General features: G+C 37.1%; 1 protein-coding gene across 2 annotated transcripts in view; it reads right to left on the bottom strand.

Moving 5' to 3' along the window:
* pudp (pseudouridine 5'-phosphatase) overlaps positions 1-20,078 on the bottom strand; it is a 193,370-nt gene that overhangs the window by 64,681 nt on the left and 108,611 nt on the right. Inside the window, exon 4 of one of the 2 annotated variants that reach the window (XM_003218828.4) lies at positions 17,444-18,593. The exons of the other annotated variant lie outside the window; for it this stretch is intronic. Within the exon in view, the coding sequence (XP_003218876.3) occupies positions 18,417-18,593 (177 nt within the window). The 3' untranslated portion in view covers positions 17,444-18,416. Of the gene's footprint in view, positions 1-17,443; positions 18,594-20,078 lie in introns of those variants that run through there. 2 annotated transcript variants of the gene reach the window in all.

Genomic DNA, 20,078 nt, shown 5'->3' with positions numbered 1-20,078 from the left:
AGCTCATTCATTGCTATGGTAAATGCCTAAATTTGAATGGCGACTACGTGAGATGTGGTATTTGGGTGTGGCTTTCAACTGCATATGGTAAATGTTTTCTCCTATACTTTGTTCATTTTAATTCAAAAATGTAATCTACTTTGTGGATAACCCTCGTATATATGGCTTGAGTGATCTTTTCTAATTATCTAGAATTTTAGGACCATTCTCAATACCTTGGACTTTGTAATACACATGAAATTCAATTTTCAAAGTTTTTCAAAACATTCTGAAAAGAGCATGTTCACAAAAAACTGTTAGCTATTTAATTACATTTGTCTTGCATTTTTGTTAAACAAACTGACATTATAAAATATTTTAAAATTATATAACTAATTTCAACCAGAGGAACCTGTATAATAGTGCTTGATGTTTTAATGAGTTTAAATTTATTGTAACAGGAGTCTGGAGATAATTCAAGCACCAAAAACCGACCCTTATGATCTGTAGATGCTGTATATCCAGAAATGGAATCTGCAAGAATAAATTAGAATATTTTCAACCTCTACACTAACCACAGATAACTATTGATGGTTAGGTGGTAAAGTGTGTGTATGTGTGTGTTTGTATTTATATGACTCTGGCATTACAGATTCTTTTAAAACATGAGATAAAATGCTGAGGCTAGCTGTTAAATTCTCTCCTACAATTTCTGTGCTAGAACTTATAAAAAGTAGCAGGTGACTTCATCTACTTTTACTGGTAAGTATGATGGCACAGTGTGTTAAAGCACTGAGCTGCTGAACTTGCGGACCGAAAGGTGCCAGGTTCAAATCCCGGGAGCGGAATGAGCACCCACTGTTAGCCCCAGCTCCTGCCAACCTAGTAGTTCGAAAACATGCAAATGTGAGTAGATCAATAGGTATCACTCCTGTGGGAAGGTAACAGCGCTCCATGCAGTCATGCCGGCCATATGACCTTGGAGGTGTCTATGGACAATGACAGCTCTTTTACTGGGGATTTCTGTCTAATTGATGGTTTTTGCTAGATAATGATTTCTGCTAAAATATAGAGAGCAGCTGTCTGTGCCAGGCAAGCTTAGGAAAAAGCATAATGGGATGACATAATGAACTTCTCAGGGTTCCCCCCCCCTCATAGTTTCATTGTATCATTGACATTTGTAATCCATTCTTTAGGAGTAATAGTAGTAGTAGTAGTAGTAGTAGTAGTAGTAATAATTTTATTTCCTACTGCCTCTCCTCATGGCTTGAGGTGGGTTACATAATAATTAAAATACATAAACTTTGTAAAAATACCACAAATACACATATTAAAATGTATCTTCAATAGAAATACATATTAAAATGTATTTCTTTAAAATGCGTATTAATATACACAAAAAACAGAGATTAAACAAAGGACGCATTTTTAAAATTAATGTTTAAAAACTGTCTGGGTAGGCCTATTGGAAGAGATAGGTCTTTTTTTAAAAGTGATATTTATTTAAAGTTTTCAGGATTACAAAGTTGTTTGCTAAAGGGACAAAGGGTAAATGCATGGTAAAAAAGGGGGGGAGGTGGGAAAAAGGGGAAGAAGGGGGGAAATGGTAGAGCCCTAAATGTTGGATACATATATGAGGGGTGGGGGGGGGTGTAACTGTGGATAGGGAGGGAAATAGAGTAGGGAGGAAGGGTTGGGGGAGGGACAGAAGGGGACGGGAGATCAGACTCCCGGGAAAAGTAACCTAGCCGGGGGGGGGGGGGGTAGATTTCCACTCTTCTGTCTTCCATCTGCTTCTCATTTTGGATCGTCATTTCCATTCTTCTTTTACATAATCTTCAAAGTTTGACCACCCTGTTTCTCTTATTGCCCTTCTGGTATTTTTTTTTTAACAAGTAAGTCAGTTTATCCATGTTTTTAATATCCATCAGTTTTTCCAACCACATTATTATACTGGGTTTAATTGTACCTTTCCAATATTTAGCTATCACTATTCTTGCTGCTGTTATTGCATATGTGAAAATTTTTTCGTTATTCTTTTTTTCTTTCAGGGAGTCTATTACATCACACTTTTGAAAATCTAATAGTCCTAATAGATAATATTCCAGTTTACAGTCAAAGTCAATTTTTAGGATTTTTTTGCATTGCATATGGATTAGTTTTCCTCCATCTGTGCTCTAGTCATCATCCTTCTTGTTTCATTTCCATGACGGTCTTGAATACTAGGGAGTCAGAGAGGATGTTTGGGAATGATTGTGTCAATAACCCTGGGCAGAGTTTGATTCCATTTATTGACCAAAGATTCAACATGATTGTCAGCAGCAATAGAACCCTCTAAGGCAGGGGTCCCCACACTAAGGCCCGGAGGCCCCCGCCCTCAGTTTTAGACTTAGGCTTGCCCAAAATCTGAAATGACTTGAAGGCACACAACAACAACAGTCCTACTTAACTTGACTATCTCATTGGGCAGAAGCAGGCCCACACTTCCCATTGAAATCCTGGTAGGTTTATGTTGGTTAAAATTGTTTTTATTTTTAAATATTGTATTGTTCATTCATTTACTAATACTGTGCTATGGTAATAATATAATATATTGTGTATACATATAATATTGATAATATCCCACCCTTCTCACCCAGTAGGGGACTCACGGCGGCTAATAATAATAATACAATGTAGTAATATGGTATAATATAATAATATTAATTATATATAATATATTACTGTATTATTACTAATAATAATATGGTATAGTGATATAGTACAATATAGTAATATATAATGCTAATATTGTGCTATGCTAATAATATAATATATTGTATGTACAATCTGAGTCCCCTTAGGGGTGAGAGAGGGTGGAGTATAAATGTAGCAAATAAATAAATAAATAAATAAATGATTGTTGTTGGGGTTTTTCTTTTTTGCACTACAAATAAAACATGTGCAGCGTGCATAGGAATTTGTTTGGTTTTTTTCCCAAATGATAATTTGGCCCCTCAACAATTTGAGGGACCATGAACCGGCTCTCCACTTTAAAAGTTTGAGGACCCCTGCTCTGAGGCCTTTTGGAATCTCAAATGATGCATTATCGTTCAAGGATGAATCATTTTAATAGATCCTCCACCCCTGCAAGGGTAGGCTGTAGCTGTAATAATAGCTCTGACCAGGAAATGATCTGTCCATGACAACCCGGAGGTATTGATCACTTCCACCCATAGATCCATATGTTCTGAGCTGAAAGTCACATCAAGGGTATGACCTGTCAAATGTATCAGTCCAGAAACCAATTGGGATAGGCTCATGTTTGTCATGGATACCATGAACTCCAACAAACTAACATCCAATGTTGAAGTCACCCAGAAGGAAAAGTCTGGATGATTCTAACAACACCTCTAAAACCAGTTCTGTGACCTCAGCCAGGGAGTCTATAAACCAGGGAGTCTGATAGAGGTAGCGAGTTCTAATCTTCTACATATTTGGTGGCAGCAGAAACAAAAGCCCTTGCAAATCTGCAAATTTGAAAAATCCTCTCCATTATATATTGTTGAAACAAATAATATAGGTCCAGAGAGACAAACAAAAACAAAAATAAAAATACAAAGACAACTTATAAGACATCAATACAATAACACTTGAAACCCAGTCAATGGGCATATTCCCAGTCAATTAGGCCGATTATCTGGCTAGTTCAGCAGCACCCTACTCCCACCAGTGGACTGCCTTGTAGCCAGTTAGATGGTTCTGGGTAGCCCTCTCACTGCTACCCAGCCCTTCAGCTGACTCTCTCACCACCAGCTGGTGAAACAATCCCAGAGTGACCAGTATCCACCCAATGAGCTGATTTTCTACAAAGACAACATATAAAACATTAAAATAGAATTTTCCCCAGGTCTTGTGAACTTGGCTCTACAGTTGCTCCCTCCTTGGAGGTTGCTGAGTCATACCCAAGTGGAATCAGCCTGGGGAACGGGTCTATTCTTTCTTCTACCTTTAGCCTAAGACAAGCCCTGGGGCATACAATGTGTTCAGCTGGGGCATTATGACACATTGTATGACTCTAGTAAAGAAGTCAAAGGCCAAAGCACATATTTTCCATAATAGGTATTAAGGTAGGATGTTGAATTCCAACAAATTAAAATGCATAATATGGGCCCTGTTTAAGGCTGATGAGCACTCATGTGAGCTTATCTCCAGTTAGCAAGAACTGATGGGGAAAACAGGCCAGTCCCAAGGCTTATACAGAGTTACAAGCATAAGCATAATCCAGACAGCCCAAGATCCAAAGAGAACATACAATCTATAACAAAGTCCACAGTTGAGAGGTGAACTGCTAGAAACAGTAGCCTAAAAGTTAAGGACTCATTAAACTAGAGATGTTAGACAGAGTTGCACAGAGTTTTGAAGCTGTTGCTTTAAGAAGGAATAACTGTGCTACCTTATAGTAAGCAGTTAATTATCTTAGTTGGCTTCATTAGCTCAGCATCTTGAATTAAAAGTGGATCGGGGTATCGCTTGATGTTTTACTTCCAGAGCTTCCATTAATTTTGCTTGAGACGTTGATCTGCTTCCACCTCCTCATCTCAATCTGCAGCTACTACTGAGATGGACTAAGTATTATCTTTACATTTCTTGATAGAACTTCTAGTTTCATCCATGTCCAACTGGTGTCCCACTTCTTTCAAATCTCTATTTGGCGCCTCCTTTCATTTTACCTAGCAACCCTTCCCAGTATTTCCTATAAGTCTATGCTACAATGTTATTACAGGCATGTCAGAATCAATACAAACCCACCAGATTACAGCTGGAAAAGACTAGGCATGAGCATCTTGTTGTATATTAACATAGTGCCATTATTGTAATTTTGGCTCCTGCTTGTCCAGCATTGATGCATACCATTCAATTTGTACAGCCAGAGAATGTGGACAGGATACCACATGTATTTCAGATCTTTGCCTTTCCTAGCTAATCAAACAGGCCAGACGGGGGTTGACAGAGTGGGTAAAGGTGGTGGTCAACGCCTCCTGGGAACAAGGGGACGTTCCAACTTGGCTAAAGAAGGCAGTTGTAAGATATTTAAAAAGTCACCCCTGAACCCCTCTATAATAATGGACAATTATCGGCCAACGACCAACCTTCCCTTTCTCAGCAAGGTCTTGGAGCATGTGCTGGCCTCCCATCGCCAGGGATTTCTGGATGAAACAAATTGTCTAGATCCATTTCAATCTGGTTTCAAGCCTGGCTATGAAGCAGAGAGTTTAAGTCACCTTGGTGGATGACCTACGCAGAGAGCTAGATAGGGAGAGTGTGTCCCTGTTGCTTCTCCTGGACCTCAGTGACTTTCAGTGCCATCAATCATGGTATCCTTCTGGGTTGTCTCACTGGGATGGGACAGGGAAGCACTGTCTTATAGTGGCTCTGGTCCTTCCTGGAGGGCCGTACCTAGAAGGTGGTGCTGGGGGACTCCGGTTCTAGTCCCTGGCTGTTGACTTTTGTGGTTCCTCACAGTTTCATTTTGTCCCCCATGCTGTTTAACATATACATGAAACTGCTGGAAGAAGTCATACTTGTGGAGTATGGTGCCACTTGTATGCAGATGATACCCAAGTCTACTACTCCTTTTCCACCTAATGCCAAGGAAGCTGTTCTGACTTTTAAACTAGTATCTGTCATCAGTAATGTAATAGATGAGGGCAAACAAACTGAAGCTTAATCCAGACAAAGCAGAGGTTCTATTGATCTGTCAGAAGGCAGACCAGGGAATAGGGATCCAACCTGTGCTCCCTCAGGTTCGTAGTTTGGGAGTCCTCCTGGACTTAGCACTGAACCTGGAGGCCAGGAGGGCCTTTGCACAATTAAAACATGTGTACCAACTATACCCATTCTTTGGAAAGCCAGATCTGGCCTTGATGGTACAAGCCTTAGTTACATTCCGTCTGGATTACTGTATGCACTCTATTTCGGGCTGCCTCTGAAGAGTGTTTGTAAACTTCAGCTAGTTCAAAGAGCTGCAGCCAGGTTGCTTAATGGGGCTGGCTACAGGGAGTGGACAACCCCCCTTTTGCAGCAGCTTCACTGGCTTCCAGTATGCTTCTGGGCAAAATTCAAAGCACTGGTTATGGTCTTTAAAGCCCTAGACCAGTGGTTCTCAACAAGCGTTTTGGCCTACAACTCCCAGAAATCCCAGCCAGTTTACCAGGTGTTAGGATTTCTGGGAGTTGAAGGCCAAAACATCTAGGGACCCACAGGTTGAGAACCACTGCCCTAGATGGTTCATGTCCAGGATATTTGGCTGACCACATCCCCTTGTACGAACCTGCTGGCCCTGAGATCTTCAGTAGAGGCTCTTCTCTTGGTCCCACCTCTCTCTCAAGCTTGGCTGGTGGGAAAGAGAGAAAGGGCCTTCTCAATGGCTGCCCCTCGACTCTGGAACTCCCTGCCCAGGGAAGCCAGAATGGCCCCTTCCCTGCTGTCCTTGCAGCAGCAGGCTAAAACCTTTTTATTCAGGCAGTCTTTTAAAGAAGAAGATATTTAAGATCTAGTTAGTGGGTGCTATGGTTTTAACTATTTTAATGGATATTAACCGTGATTTTTGTAGTGCTGTTTGTGTTTAATTCTATTTTAATGTTTGCAATTTTGTAAACATTGCGATTTTAAATTGTATACTAATGCTTTTATGTCGAGCCTCTTTGAGTCCCTTTGGGGAGATAAAGCGGGGACTAAATAAATATAATAATTATGTAGTGCTTGAGCAAAACAACTCAAAACAGTGGGTGTTGCCAAACGTATACAGTCTTCCTCTTGCACACATAGGGAAGAAAGGATATATAATGAAACACGAACTATAAAACTAAATACAACTGCCAATTTATTTATTTATTTATTTATTTCCATAATTTATATGCCGCCCTTCTCACCCGAAGGGACTCAGGGCGGCTCACAATCTGGCAAATTCGATGCCGGTATACAGTACAAAAATAAACATAGCAATTAAAACAATCAATTTAAAACAATCCAATAAATACATTTAAAACAGTATAATAAAATACTTAATCCATTCATCCACATAAACCTTGCACGTAAACCTTAGTCCGGACCGAGTTAAAGCCATCATAATTCATTCATTATCCAGCTAAAATACAAAAATAGAATATAAAGCTAATATAATATAATATAATATAATATAATATAATATAATATAATATAATATAATAATGGCCCAGCAGGGATTCATTTTCTGGTGTTCAGTCAGAGTCCAACACTCAAAGTCCTATGTCAAGATTATAAAATCACTTTCCCAAAAAAAAAACTTTGGGAGAAGAATGGCATTTTAACTGGTATTTAAAAATAACAAGGACTCAGCAAGGAATGATTTATTCAAACATGGCTCTAAGCAGCATTGTGTTGACTCTCTAACACAACTTCTTCACTTTCCTGAAGAAGAGAAAATGTTCACATTTCGAAACTTTGAGATAAATGTTTCAAAGTGTTTCAGAAGTGTTTGAGATAAATGTTTCAAGGCTGTATTACTTACCTCAATGTAACAAAGTGGAAGAGTAGTACATGCATTCTTAACTACTCATGTACCATTCTCCTGTGGTTGGCAGCTTCTCCAGCTGCTCAAGCTTCCTGGAAAAATCCCCAGATGAATTAATGTCAGAACTTTCTCCACTGGAGCTTTCCCTTGCTGCTGCCTGCTGTGGCTAAAAGCAGAGGAAAATTTGTTGTCCATACTGAAGGACTTTTTGTCTGTCTATTTCTAAGTTTTTAAAGAAAATTATTGTGCTGTGTTCAGAGATTCTGCATGCCGCCCACAGAGCGATTTGAAGTTTCAACATGAAACTGAAATTTAGATTTTAGACACCTTCAGTCTTTCATAAGGCAATGGCAAAAAGCTCATAAGGCAATGGCAAAAAGCAACTTTTCATCCCCCTATCATATTTTCGATATTACAGTAAGCATAGGACCTAGATGAACTGTCCACATCTTGTGTTCAGAATATGTTTGCTATTTTTTTTTGCTTTACTCAGATGAAGTCTTGATCCCTTGAATTAGGTAATGATTGCAACATTAAGAGAGATGCATGAAGTGGTGATTAATTTAAATAGCAATTGACTTATAATAGTAACTGCCTCACATTTGAATGTGCCCAGATGTAATGTTCTCACCTCCCTGACATACTCACATCTGGAGTTACAGTTCTGCCATTCAAGATGCCCTCCAAACATAACGTTCCTTCATCACTTGCATGAAATATGCATCTGGACATGCATGGTGGCCTCCATAGCCTGTAATACAGGGCACAGACTACCAGAGCACTCCATATGATGAAATCAGATCCAGAGGTTATTTAAGGCTCATCCTCCCCTTCTCATGGCTCTGGATTTTAATTGGGTGGACCAATCTCCTCTTGTGATAGTAGCTTTTCCAATCACATCAAGACTGGTTTCTTCTCTTTACCTATTTTGTTTGTTGTTGTTGTTGTTTTGTTTTTATCTGGGAGGCTTTCATGACTAAGGGTGCTGTAGGTAAATAGTTTGTCACTGCCAGGTAGTGAAGGCTGGGGGAAGAGAATCTGAGAGTTTGGTGTATACTTTGGTGAAGGTCCTAGAGTTTGGTGTGAACTGCCTCTTTAGGTCATAGGAAAGAAGTCTACCCTTGTGGCTGACCTGGGCATTTGCTCTCACTTATAAGATCCTGGGACTTGGAAAAAAGGGCCTTGGTTGATTTTTTAGTAAAGGGCGATCTAAGGAGCAACCCATTTATTGGATTACCCTCAAAACAGCTGTTTCTCCCGCAAGGGAAGGCTGAGGTCCCTTCTACACTGCCATATAATCCAGATTATCAAAGCAGATAATACACATTATCTGCTTTGAACTGGATTATATAAGTCTACACTGCCTTATAATCCAGCTCAAAGCAGAGAACCTGGATTTTATATGGCAGTGTAGAAAGGGCCTGAGGGGGCAGTCAAGTTTTGATAACCTGGCCTCATCTGAATTTATTTGTCCTTTCCAGGTTCAACCTAACTTGAAAAGGATATAGGTCAAATAACATGGTCCTTATTTAACCCAATTTTCAGTCTGGTTCTATTATTTCCATGGTTGTTCATCAAATACCTGTACCATTTAAAAATTTATCACCTCTGACTCTCCACAAAAGGGCAATGATTCCTGCAAATTTCTTCCAGCTCTGCCAAGAAATAACGGTATTAGCAGCTTCATTTTAAAATGATTCTTTTAATAATTCAAGGGTAGTTATAACACAGCTCTTCTCCTGATGTACCACTGGTACTTGTTATGCTGAAATATGGAATGTGCAATCTCTTCCTAGGTAAAGACTACATCTGGAAATTTTACTCAGTTCTAACAGAAAAGGGGCGAGGAGCCATCATAATTCTTTTGTTTCCAAACCCTGTCAATTGGAGGCAGGACATTTCCGATTTAAAAATGGCAACTTGGGTTCCGAAAGTGAATTGCACTGGATTACATCAAATCAATTTAAGTCAATCGGGGAACAACAAGTCTTTTGACTGAAATGAAAGACATCTGTATTGCATATCCAAATTAGTCTTGCATAAAAACAAATGAGCTATAGCTGTACAAAGTCACATGGAGTGCACAGTTGTCTCTTCTGACAAATCCCCAAGATCCCCAAATTGATTGATTGTTTTTTAAATGTGCCACATCTCTATGCAGCGGTCTCAAGGGCCAACATGTCAAGGGTTGCATTAGGAAAGATGTTATGAAAAACATGACTTCTAGTTCAAGTAAGTACTCTTCTCTTATTAGAAAGTACTTGCATTATCTGTGAATTCCACTTTTCTAGGCCATCCTTGAAAATCCCCAAATGGTTATCAAATATCCCCATTTGTTCCCTTAAGCAATTCCTTAACATAACATTGCTCATGAATATTGCACTTTGGGGGATATTATGATCATATTTCAACATGGTAAGGTAAAATCCTGTCAGAAATTACCTTCTAGCTTCTGGATGATTAAAATACTTTGGAATCTGAGGCCCTTTTATTCTGTTTATACAGTTTGGAATATAACTGCCAATTTGAAATATTCTTCATGGATATTGAATGAAATAGTCATCACATTGAACCTTATAGCATACAGATTGAAATATTTTGTATGACACATTTGAAGTTGGTCAAATCAAACACACCTGTTAGCTGTGATTATAAATGACATTTTATTTATGTTGTATGTACAGGCATGCCCCAGTTAACAAATCCGCCAGCAAAGAAGTGCAATATCAAAGGTGCTCAAATCGTACACTAGAGTGAAACTGTAGTGGAATAATAGCAGGTTTGTGCAATAAAATCCATAGTTACGGAATATAATCAAAGTGAGCATGTGTTTCCTTAAGGTTTCCAATGCCCTCTGGCCAATCGCTTCAGACAAGTTATATATATATTATGGCTAGGTTTTTTTTTCTCCCAAAGTAAATAGTAAATAATATATTTTTAAAAAGTTACTAATTTGTTCCACCTATCAAGTCTCCAGTTGTAAGAGCAATTAAGAAAAAAGGATCCTAAGGTACAATTTTTACACTTGAAAACTGTCTAGATACAGTGACAATATTCAGTGGAATTATGATTAGCTTTCTCTGAACAGTAACACAGCAAGATGTGTTACACTTTTTTTGGTTGAAGTAACAGTGAAATTATAAAGATTAACATTGTAAATGATAAATAATCTGGTTCTCTAGAGTGAATTGGAATTGTTCCCAAGTCATCAGACAGAAAATGGAGGAGAAAGAAGAGGAATTAAAGGCTTATATATTTGGAATATAATATTTTGAATAATTTTTTCTTTGAAAGAAAGTTGCAACACTGGTTTTGTTGGAACATCCAACTTAATGAATATTTCAGAAGATTAACTATAAACCAAATATAAACAAGACAATATATAAAATTCTTGCTGAAAACTTCAATGGGGGTGCAGTTGTCACTTGCCAAGGTCTCTGCTTCTGCATGGAAGCACACAGGTTTGTTTGTTTGTTTTGGCTTCAGTTTTCTCACAAAAACGGAACAATGTGTTTCCATGCAACAGCAGAGACCTTGGCAAGGGATCTGGATTGCAAATCAAGATTGATAGCAAATTAGTCAGGAATCACATGGCTAACCTAAATCAATTCAAAACTGCAGGGCAGACAAACTGCTTCCCAGAATACTGAAGGAATTTGCTAATATATTCTCTGAACTACTTGCCATCATTTTTTCAGAAATCTTGGAGAACAGGTGAGATGCCAGAGGACTGGAGAAGGGCAAACTTTGTCAAAAAGAAAAAAAAGATAGGGCGGGGGGGGGGGGGGGATGAATCAGGAAACTACAGATCTGTCAGCCTGACCTCAATACCAGGAAAATGTCTTGAACACAATACAAGGATCAGTAGGAAGCAGCGTGAGTTTGTATAGAACAAATTTTACCAAACTCTTTTTAAAATCAGGTCACTAGTTTAGGAGATGGTAGGAATGCTGTAGATGCCATTTGTCTGAATTTCAGCAGAAAATTTGATATTTAGATTTAAAAACAATAAACAGATGTAAACACCATCAGATGGATCCATAACTGCTTGGAGAAATGTGCTCAAAGAGTTTCACTAATGGCTGATATTTATATTGGAAGAGGTTTTGGAGTGACTCGGTGTTCTGCCCTAGGGCCATTCCTTTTTTACTAAGATGACAGAATATTGGGCAGGAAATAATAAAATGAAATTCAATGAAGACAAATACAGAATTCTACATCTCAGCCAAATAAACCAAATACATTAGCATAGGATGGGGGAGGCATGGCTCATATACATGTAAAAAGACATTTGGGATTATTGTTAATCAAAAGTTGAAAATAAGCAAGTAGTGTGATGTTGCTGCACTGAAGGTGACCAAAACTGAACAATTAAATAAAGCTATACATATTTTGGCCAATGTTAACAGTAAAAAATAAAATAAAAAAATCAGCCACCATTTCTAGGATGCAGTCCTTTTTCACAAAATGATATGTTTCTAAGCAGATCCATAGAAAAGTTTCATTTTCCTTCCCGATGTGGAGTTTTGAGGTAATACTATCTCTTTTTTAGTCTTTTATTGAATAATGCAGTTCCCCACAGGGGAAAAATCTGTGTACAGGTATGGGTGCACACACATTGCACACACTCCCTTTACAAGCTCAGGATGACTGAAGATGAGAGATTCTTAATATGTAAGTACAGCTATTTGAGTTACATAAATAGCTGCATTAAAGCATGATATAAATAGCTATATAAAAGGCAAATTTTCCTTGGTAATACAGCAATAATGGGCTTCAAAGAAAAAATGAATATCATTCTATAAATACTGAAAAAATGATTGGCATTAGCTAAGTATCAGGAAATACAAATCATTGCTAAGTGACTACCTTCTTCTGAACTCCAGCTATGAAAATCAGTTTAGTCTAAATGGGGAAAGGTAAGACTTTAACATGACTACAAACTTCAGCTCTAGACTTATTCTGTCAGTGAATAACTGACCAATTTGCCTTACAAACATGGATGTGTGGACATGACGTTGTAAAAACTTCAATTTACTGTAGCATTTAGATATCTGATAAAATGAAAATGACCATGCTGTAATTTGATTAAATCTTTGAATAGAACAGGTTCTTATTTATCAATGTGGTATCTTGATGGGGTCATCTGAAAATTCACACATGAATTTTGGGGAAAAGTCACAGGAACTTTCAGAAACTCAATACAGTAGGAGCATGGAATTTGGCCCCCATCCCATCCTCCAGCATACACATATCTGTGTTTTTCCTTATTTTTAAGTCCTGTGCTAAAGTATGCATTTGAAATATACACATGGGGAGGAAGTTGTGTTGTCAAGTCAAAGAACCACAACCACAGGCAAGTAACCCATTCTTCTTTATGAGCCTCCATTGAGAAGCTATTGAGCTAGCTTTCCAGAGCTAGGTACCATCTTGCATCACTGAAAGAAGCACTATCTGGAATTATTATGCAGATGATACTTGGAAATGAAAGCTCAAGATTTCAACCTCATAGCTGTTTGGCAAAGACCATGAAAAGAAACTTCTAACATCAAGATAACTCTTGGAGACTATGACATTCCACTGAAAACTCAGATGACAAGTTAATAACCAGTCCTTATGGTCTCTATCACCCACCTGGCAGGAAACTGATAATCCTTTCTTATGATCAACATAGAAATGTTTCTGAACTGCACAATACTATGGATATTGAAGGAAAATTCACAATCATTAGAATCATCAATGAGATTCTAACACGTGTAAAACTGTGGTACAACTTCACGGGAAGAACAACCTCATCCCTATGAACAACAAAAAGGATGAGCAAGTACAGGTCCAATTATTTCAGATTATGAAGGAAAAACAGAACTTAACGAGGTGAAGAAACCTATAAAGGCAATGAAAAACCGGATTTTGCCATATAGGACAGCATAATGTTCAACTTCCTTGAAAAGCCTGAAGTCTCCAACATTCTGCTCGAAAATGCTCAATGTCCAAGCAATTAGCTTGAGCGTGTAGCATTTTGAATATCTGATTGTGTTATTAGCTTAAGTGAGAAGATATTGATCCTTTCACAGCCTGATAAATTCATGGTTGAAGAGGAGAAGCAGACCACCATTTGGTTTATGAGGGAAAGAGATCAAGAATGGATCCCTTTCCTTATATGTGGGAATGCATCCCTAAAGGATGAAGGACCTACATCAATTCTGCTGAAGTACTCTCAGTATTGTAGAAGAGTCTGTACAAAAAGGATTCTAACATTCTAACAGAGTCCAGAACTCTATATGCCAGTGGTGCCCAAACTTATTTGGCCTACCGCCCCCTTTCCAGAAAAAATATTACTCAGCACCCTCTGGAAATTAATTTTTTTAAATTTTAATAGCAATTAAACAGAAAGACATATGTATTAATGTTTCTACCTTTTTCGTAAAATATTGTAAAGGTGTAAATTAGAAACATTGAAGTTTGAAATTATGAAATTATTTTTTGAACGCAGAATATAAAGATAATACAAAAAAAGTTAAAACATTCAAAATCATCTTAATATCTTAACCTGGTATGTTGCTACCAATTTAGTAATCCTCGGCTCTATTTTCGTCAGCAGTAATCTTAAATCACCACGATTGACTATTTGCAATCGGTTTCTTTTTTTGTTAATAAATTGGTTACCGCACTGAATCCACATTCTAATAAATATGATGAAGGAAATGTAATTAAAATCTTTTGAATTACAGCCCATATTTCAGGATAAGCTGTAGGGATCTCCTTTTGCAGCCAGAATTGTTGGTAGCCATTTTTGAATTTAAATTTCAATTCATCATTTGTAGTTACTTCAATCAGTTCTTCTTGTAACTGTGGAGATTCTTCTGTGTTTGCACTTGAAAAGGGATCCAGAATCCAATCAGGTATGTTCATTTTCAAAATATCATCAAATCGTTGATTAAAATCTGAATGGAGAGCATCCAAGTGCTCACAATAAGAAAGTATGTCTTCATCTTTTTTTTCTGCTCCTGATAAATTTGGGAACTGGCTGAATTCCCCTCGTCCAAAATTTCATTTGTACAGAAGTAGTTTTGTCACAAATGCAGAAGTAACAGATTTTATTTTTATTAAATTCAGTTCATCACCTTGAAGCTGAAGACTGCTTTCATTAAATTTTTGAAACCAATCGGTCAAGTAAGCGATGTCACTTTTGGATTGAATTAAATTGGATCGTAAAACATCATTTTTACCTTTCAAGAACTCCAGCACCGAGTTAAACAGCTTATAAAACCTATCTAAACAGGCACCCTTTGACAACCAACGAACTTCTGTATGAAGCAGCAAACGATTAAATTCTTCAGTTTCCATTAAAAAGCTGTTTAAATAATCTGTCATTCAATGATTTGCTTCTGATTGTGTTAATAGCTTTAATTACATATTGTAATGAATTATGTAGGCATGCACTTAAATTTTTGGCAATTAGATGTTGATGATGGGTGATACAGTGTACTGTGAATGCATTCGGCACCTCCTTTTTTAAATATGTAAGAAAACCCCTGTAGCGCCCTAGCATCGCTGGAGCACCATCTGTGGCTACTGATAAGATATTAATCAGAGGTATTTCTTTTTCTTTAAAAAACTCATCCAATGCATGAAATATTGATTCTCCTTTAGTATCAGTTTGCAAATATTTAGCAAATAATAATTCTTGGCAAATTTGTTCTTCCTTTGTGAACCGCACGTATGCTAAAAGTAAAGCTTCATCTCCTAACAAAGTTGACTCATCAAATTGAATAGAAAACTGAGATGTTTTTAAATAGCCACACAATGAATCTTTAACATCTTGAGCCATTTCATCAATTCTTCTTTGGAATAGTTTTTATTTATTTAAAGATAAGGATACATCGAAAGTGGGGGAACAGACTAGATAGTGGAGAATAGTAGGAAAAGAGAGTAAGTGAAGAAGGGACAGAGAGAGAAAAATAACAATAGGATAAACACACACACACACATATACAGTAGAGTCTCACTTATCCAACGTAAACGGGCCGGCTGAACGTTGGATAAGCGAATATGTTGGATAATAAGGAGAGATTAAGGAAAAGCCTATTAAACATCAAATTAGGTTATGATTTTACAAATTAAGCACCAAAACATCATGTTATACAACAAATTTGACAGAAAAAGTAATTCAATACGCAGTAATACTATATAGTAATTACTGCATTTACGAATTTAGCACCAAAATATCACGATAATACATATACTACAAAAATGCGTTGGATAATCCAGAACGTTGGATAAGCGAGTGTTGGATAAGTGAGACTCTACTGTATATGCAATAAGAGGAGAAAAAAATTAAATAAAAATAAAAATAGAAGGGGGGGAGTGGTGCTTTGACTTCCCATCCATGCTTCGAAGACTTTCCTTTTGTTTTCTTTTGACAGTTTCTTTCATTTATTCTAGCCTCCATCTTTTTATTTGTTTTTATATGCAAGACAGATCTATCATGAAGTTCATTCTTCTTTCTCTTAAGAAGTTTACGACTTTTGTCCAATCTGTTTTATTTTTCCCTTCTCTTATCTTTTGTGTCAGTATATCCATGTGCATAATATCTATTATTTTAATCAGCCAATTCTTCTTTGCACAGTATTTTTGCTCAATGAAATTTTCTTGATAACATAAGATGCTGGCTTGTGTAGTGCAGTACGTATTACTTCACTTATAACCGGTATAGTTAGTTCTTCACCAATAGTATGAGGCTTTCCCAATTTGGCATTAATGAAATCATATAAGAAGCAAGCAAGCCATCGCCATCTTGTATAGTTGCGGTTGAAAAGAGTTTTGCCAATGTTGGTTGATTGATAAGGCTTCATAGCTTCGTTTGATAAAACTTTCAGGCAAATCGGGCATTTCATTGTTCAAAGAAAAATTAAGCGTTATGAGCGGAATACATACATCAATTTTTCTAAATCTTCTCTTCTTTCTTTTATGCTTTCACCACCCCCTTACAGTTATTCATTGCCCCTAAATGCACCTGTGGCCATCACCACCCCCCTGGATCGCTGCAGTGCCCACCAGGGAGCAGTAGTGCCCTCTTTGGGAATTACTGCTATATGCAATCATGATCAGTTGCCTGTCGTGCTGATATTCCTATTTAGAGAACTCACTGATTTATAGCCCTTTTTGGAAATATGTATCACATTGGGAGGATGTAGATCAAAATGCACCAGTCCCTAAACTAAAGAGATCATGGAGAAGCCATTGCCCAGTGCTGCTTTGATTTTGTTTATGTATGGCTACCTGTACTACAAAGCTTGTAAGATGGCTCAAAAGCATGAAATGTTTGGAAAACAAGTCCTAGCTCCTTGACATAGAGGTTCGATTGGTAAACACTTTCAGATTCCTACAAGGACACCTTATCCATATAGAGAGAAATCTGCTATAGTATAGATAGTCAAAGCTCACTGAAGGAACATCTTGCTCTATATTCGCCTATTAGTGTTCAATAGTAACTTTTTTGAAAACTTCAGAAGGAATTTTTACCCATTGTATCATTTAACAGAAACCACAAGGAGCAACAGCTGAAAACACAAAAAATACAAACTTTATCATCCACAGAAGGAGCAAAAATAAAGCTCATTTTGTGGCTGAGCTTTATTTTTTTTGTCAGGTTCTGGGAACTGTTGTACAAAAAAAGTAACTTTTTCCAAGCCCCAAACCTGATATCTACAGCATAGGATTTTAATATCTTAATAATTCAGTAGTCACTTCATTTATTGTTTTTCTTAAAAATCCAGTCTTAAAAGTTAAATATGACACAGAATGGTGAATCCTTAATAAGTCAAAGCAGGATATTTGTCATGTGGGAGACACTGTTCAATTGAGACCTTTTTATTCCCAATAGCAGAAATTGAGCTATATAAAATAAACCAAATATATACAAGTGTGTTTGATTAGCAAAATTTATTAACATCAGGGGGTAGAATTTGGACATGAGTTCATTTTGGACATGATTCTATTTTCCACCAGAAAAATTGTACATGATATAAGTGAACATGGTGTGAAAATATCCAAAAGACACAATTCACGTCAAAACTTCAGAGAGGGCAGCAAAGGAAAGCAGCATTCAGTAAACTGCATCTGAACAAAGAAGACATCCATGACTTCATCAGACAGGCTTAATCAACCAAGGCAGAATGTTGGGAGGAGGAAGGAGAGGAAGAGAATTACTGTTGCACTTCCTGAAGTTTGAAGAGCAAAGGTTTCCTTGAAACTGACAATAATTTCTTGCTGCCACTGGCAGCAAAGGAAAGACAAAAGTGCAAATGCACCAGGGACATAAAAACAGAAAATTGTCTTACAGCAAAAGAACATGGGCAGCTTATGCATGAGGTAAGGCAATACAACAGTAATGCTTGGTTGGCTTGGTAATAACTGCCTGTATAATGCTAATAGATCAATTACTATTAATTAATCCAAAGTTCAGCATTAAAATGGACCTGTCTGCCGCCTTGCAATCTTTATGGTTAGTCAGCCCAAGATAGATAAACGTTTTTTGCAAAAGAATGATTGAGGGTGCCTATCCTATATTCTCTCCTGCTCAAAGTGAAGATGAAAAACTGCAGAGATGTGAAATGTCAAACAAAGCAAAAACAACAGATTTGATTCAGGGTTCATTTAGATACATGAAGCAACTTTGCTTGGAAAACATGGGTTTCACTATTTTCCTTTCAACAGCAACTCATAATTCTGGGGCAAATTTTCTGGAAATGCTTCCAAGGAAGAATTTCCTTACATTATAATGTATGAATTATCAAGTAAATTATTGTTACTAAAATATATGCTTAAAATAGCTGACTAAAATCTACTATTCCCTATGTTTAGAATGGCTGAATTAAAATAGTTTTTAAAACAACAATTATCAATCAAAAGGTGGTAAACCAAACAGTTCTGGCTTGAACTCATTCATAGAATGGAGCACTAGTGTGGCTTCTTTTGTAAGTTCTTTGTCCAGGTTTTCATCTGGAATCATGACCACCTGCATCCCGGCTGTCAGTGAAGCCTTCACCCCATTTGGAGCATCTTCAAATACAAGGCACTGAGAATCAGGAAGAAAAACAAAAGCATGAATGGGAGACAGAATATGCAAGACCATATACACTAAATGTAATTGTGTCTAAGGATTACCTGACTGACAGAATTTGCATAATTTTGTGGGAAGGAACTAGTAAAGCCATGGAAGAATGTAATTTTGTACTTATAAGATAGTTTTGACTTTTTGTGAAAAATATATTAATATAAATATATGTGAAGTATAAGGATTCCCCCCCCCCCCCCATCCTGCCACTTTAACAGTACAATTATATTCTGAAATGCTTTCAGACTTCTGGCATAATGTTTTCTGGATAGGGTCAACAGAAGGAATAGAAATTATTCCATTCACAGAACTTTCTTCTGCATGGATAACAAAACTGTTGGATACCGTCCACTGTTACTATCATGCACACTTTGTGGCATTCCATGTATAAGTGTATAAATGTGAAGTACAGCCAGCCTTCCACATTCACTGTGGTTAGGGGCACAGGAAAATTAAAAAGAATAATGAAATTGGTATTTTTAACAGAGAATTTCTAGATCTTCCAACACAACTCAATGGCCAACTTCTACTAGAAGCTGAACATATAATCACATTGTAGGACCCAGAAATGCATAGAGATGCTCTCTCTATAAACACCAAGGTCCTCCAGCATGACGAGAGAAAGTTGATCATTGAGTTACATTGGAGGACTAGAGATTTTGCATTTCTCTCAATTTTTTAGCTTATCAAGGTTATTTTGAATTCTGTTTGAAAATGTGAAGGAATAGCTGTAATTTGTTATAGGACTTTTTGTATCCAGCACAATACAGTGACAGATAGAAGAAGGCATGTTTAAGTACACCCCTATTACTTATGAACAGATGTGTAGTAGCAGCTACTCACTTTTTGAAATACTGAATTAAACTTCAACTTATTTACTATATATTTGACTTATTGATACCAGAGACATCGTTCCTCCCTGTGCCCACTTCTTTGGAAACTCCGACTTTGCAATTCAATAACTCAAAACAGAAGGGTGAAAAATGTACAAAACACTGGCAGACCAGCTAACTATTAAAGATGCAGAAATGCCTCCAGCGCCCCTTATGAAAGAATTCTGAATACTATTTAGGTATTTTATCATCTTGGTATACACTACTGTTCCAAAAACTAAATTTTATTTTAAAGAAATATTTTATGTGACATCAAACATAAAATAAATCTAAAAGAAAAAAAATAACTGAAACCAAAAACAACGCCAAGCTGCTATACTTTAGAAAAGTAAAAGAAGGCAACTAAAGAGCATGCAAGAATTTGAAGAACTGTTGGTAGGAGCACACACTGTGTGTGTGTGTGTGTGTGTGTGTGTATAATCAATGTCATAGTGAAAACATTTGAGTTTTTAAAATTATTTCACAATATAGTACTGCTGTGCTATGGTTAGAACTATACATTATTGTTGCTATTATTAAAAGCTAAGCATATTACAGACAAAACATTTTAATA

The sequence above is a fragment of the Anolis carolinensis genome, chromosome 3 (assembly GCF_035594765.1).
Source record: "Anolis carolinensis isolate JA03-04 chromosome 3, rAnoCar3.1.pri, whole genome shotgun sequence".
Classification (NCBI taxonomy): Eukaryota; Metazoa; Chordata; class Lepidosauria; order Squamata; family Dactyloidae; genus Anolis; species Anolis carolinensis.
Note: the sequence above shows the minus strand (reverse complement) of the source record. Positions and strands in the feature narration are given on the sequence as shown.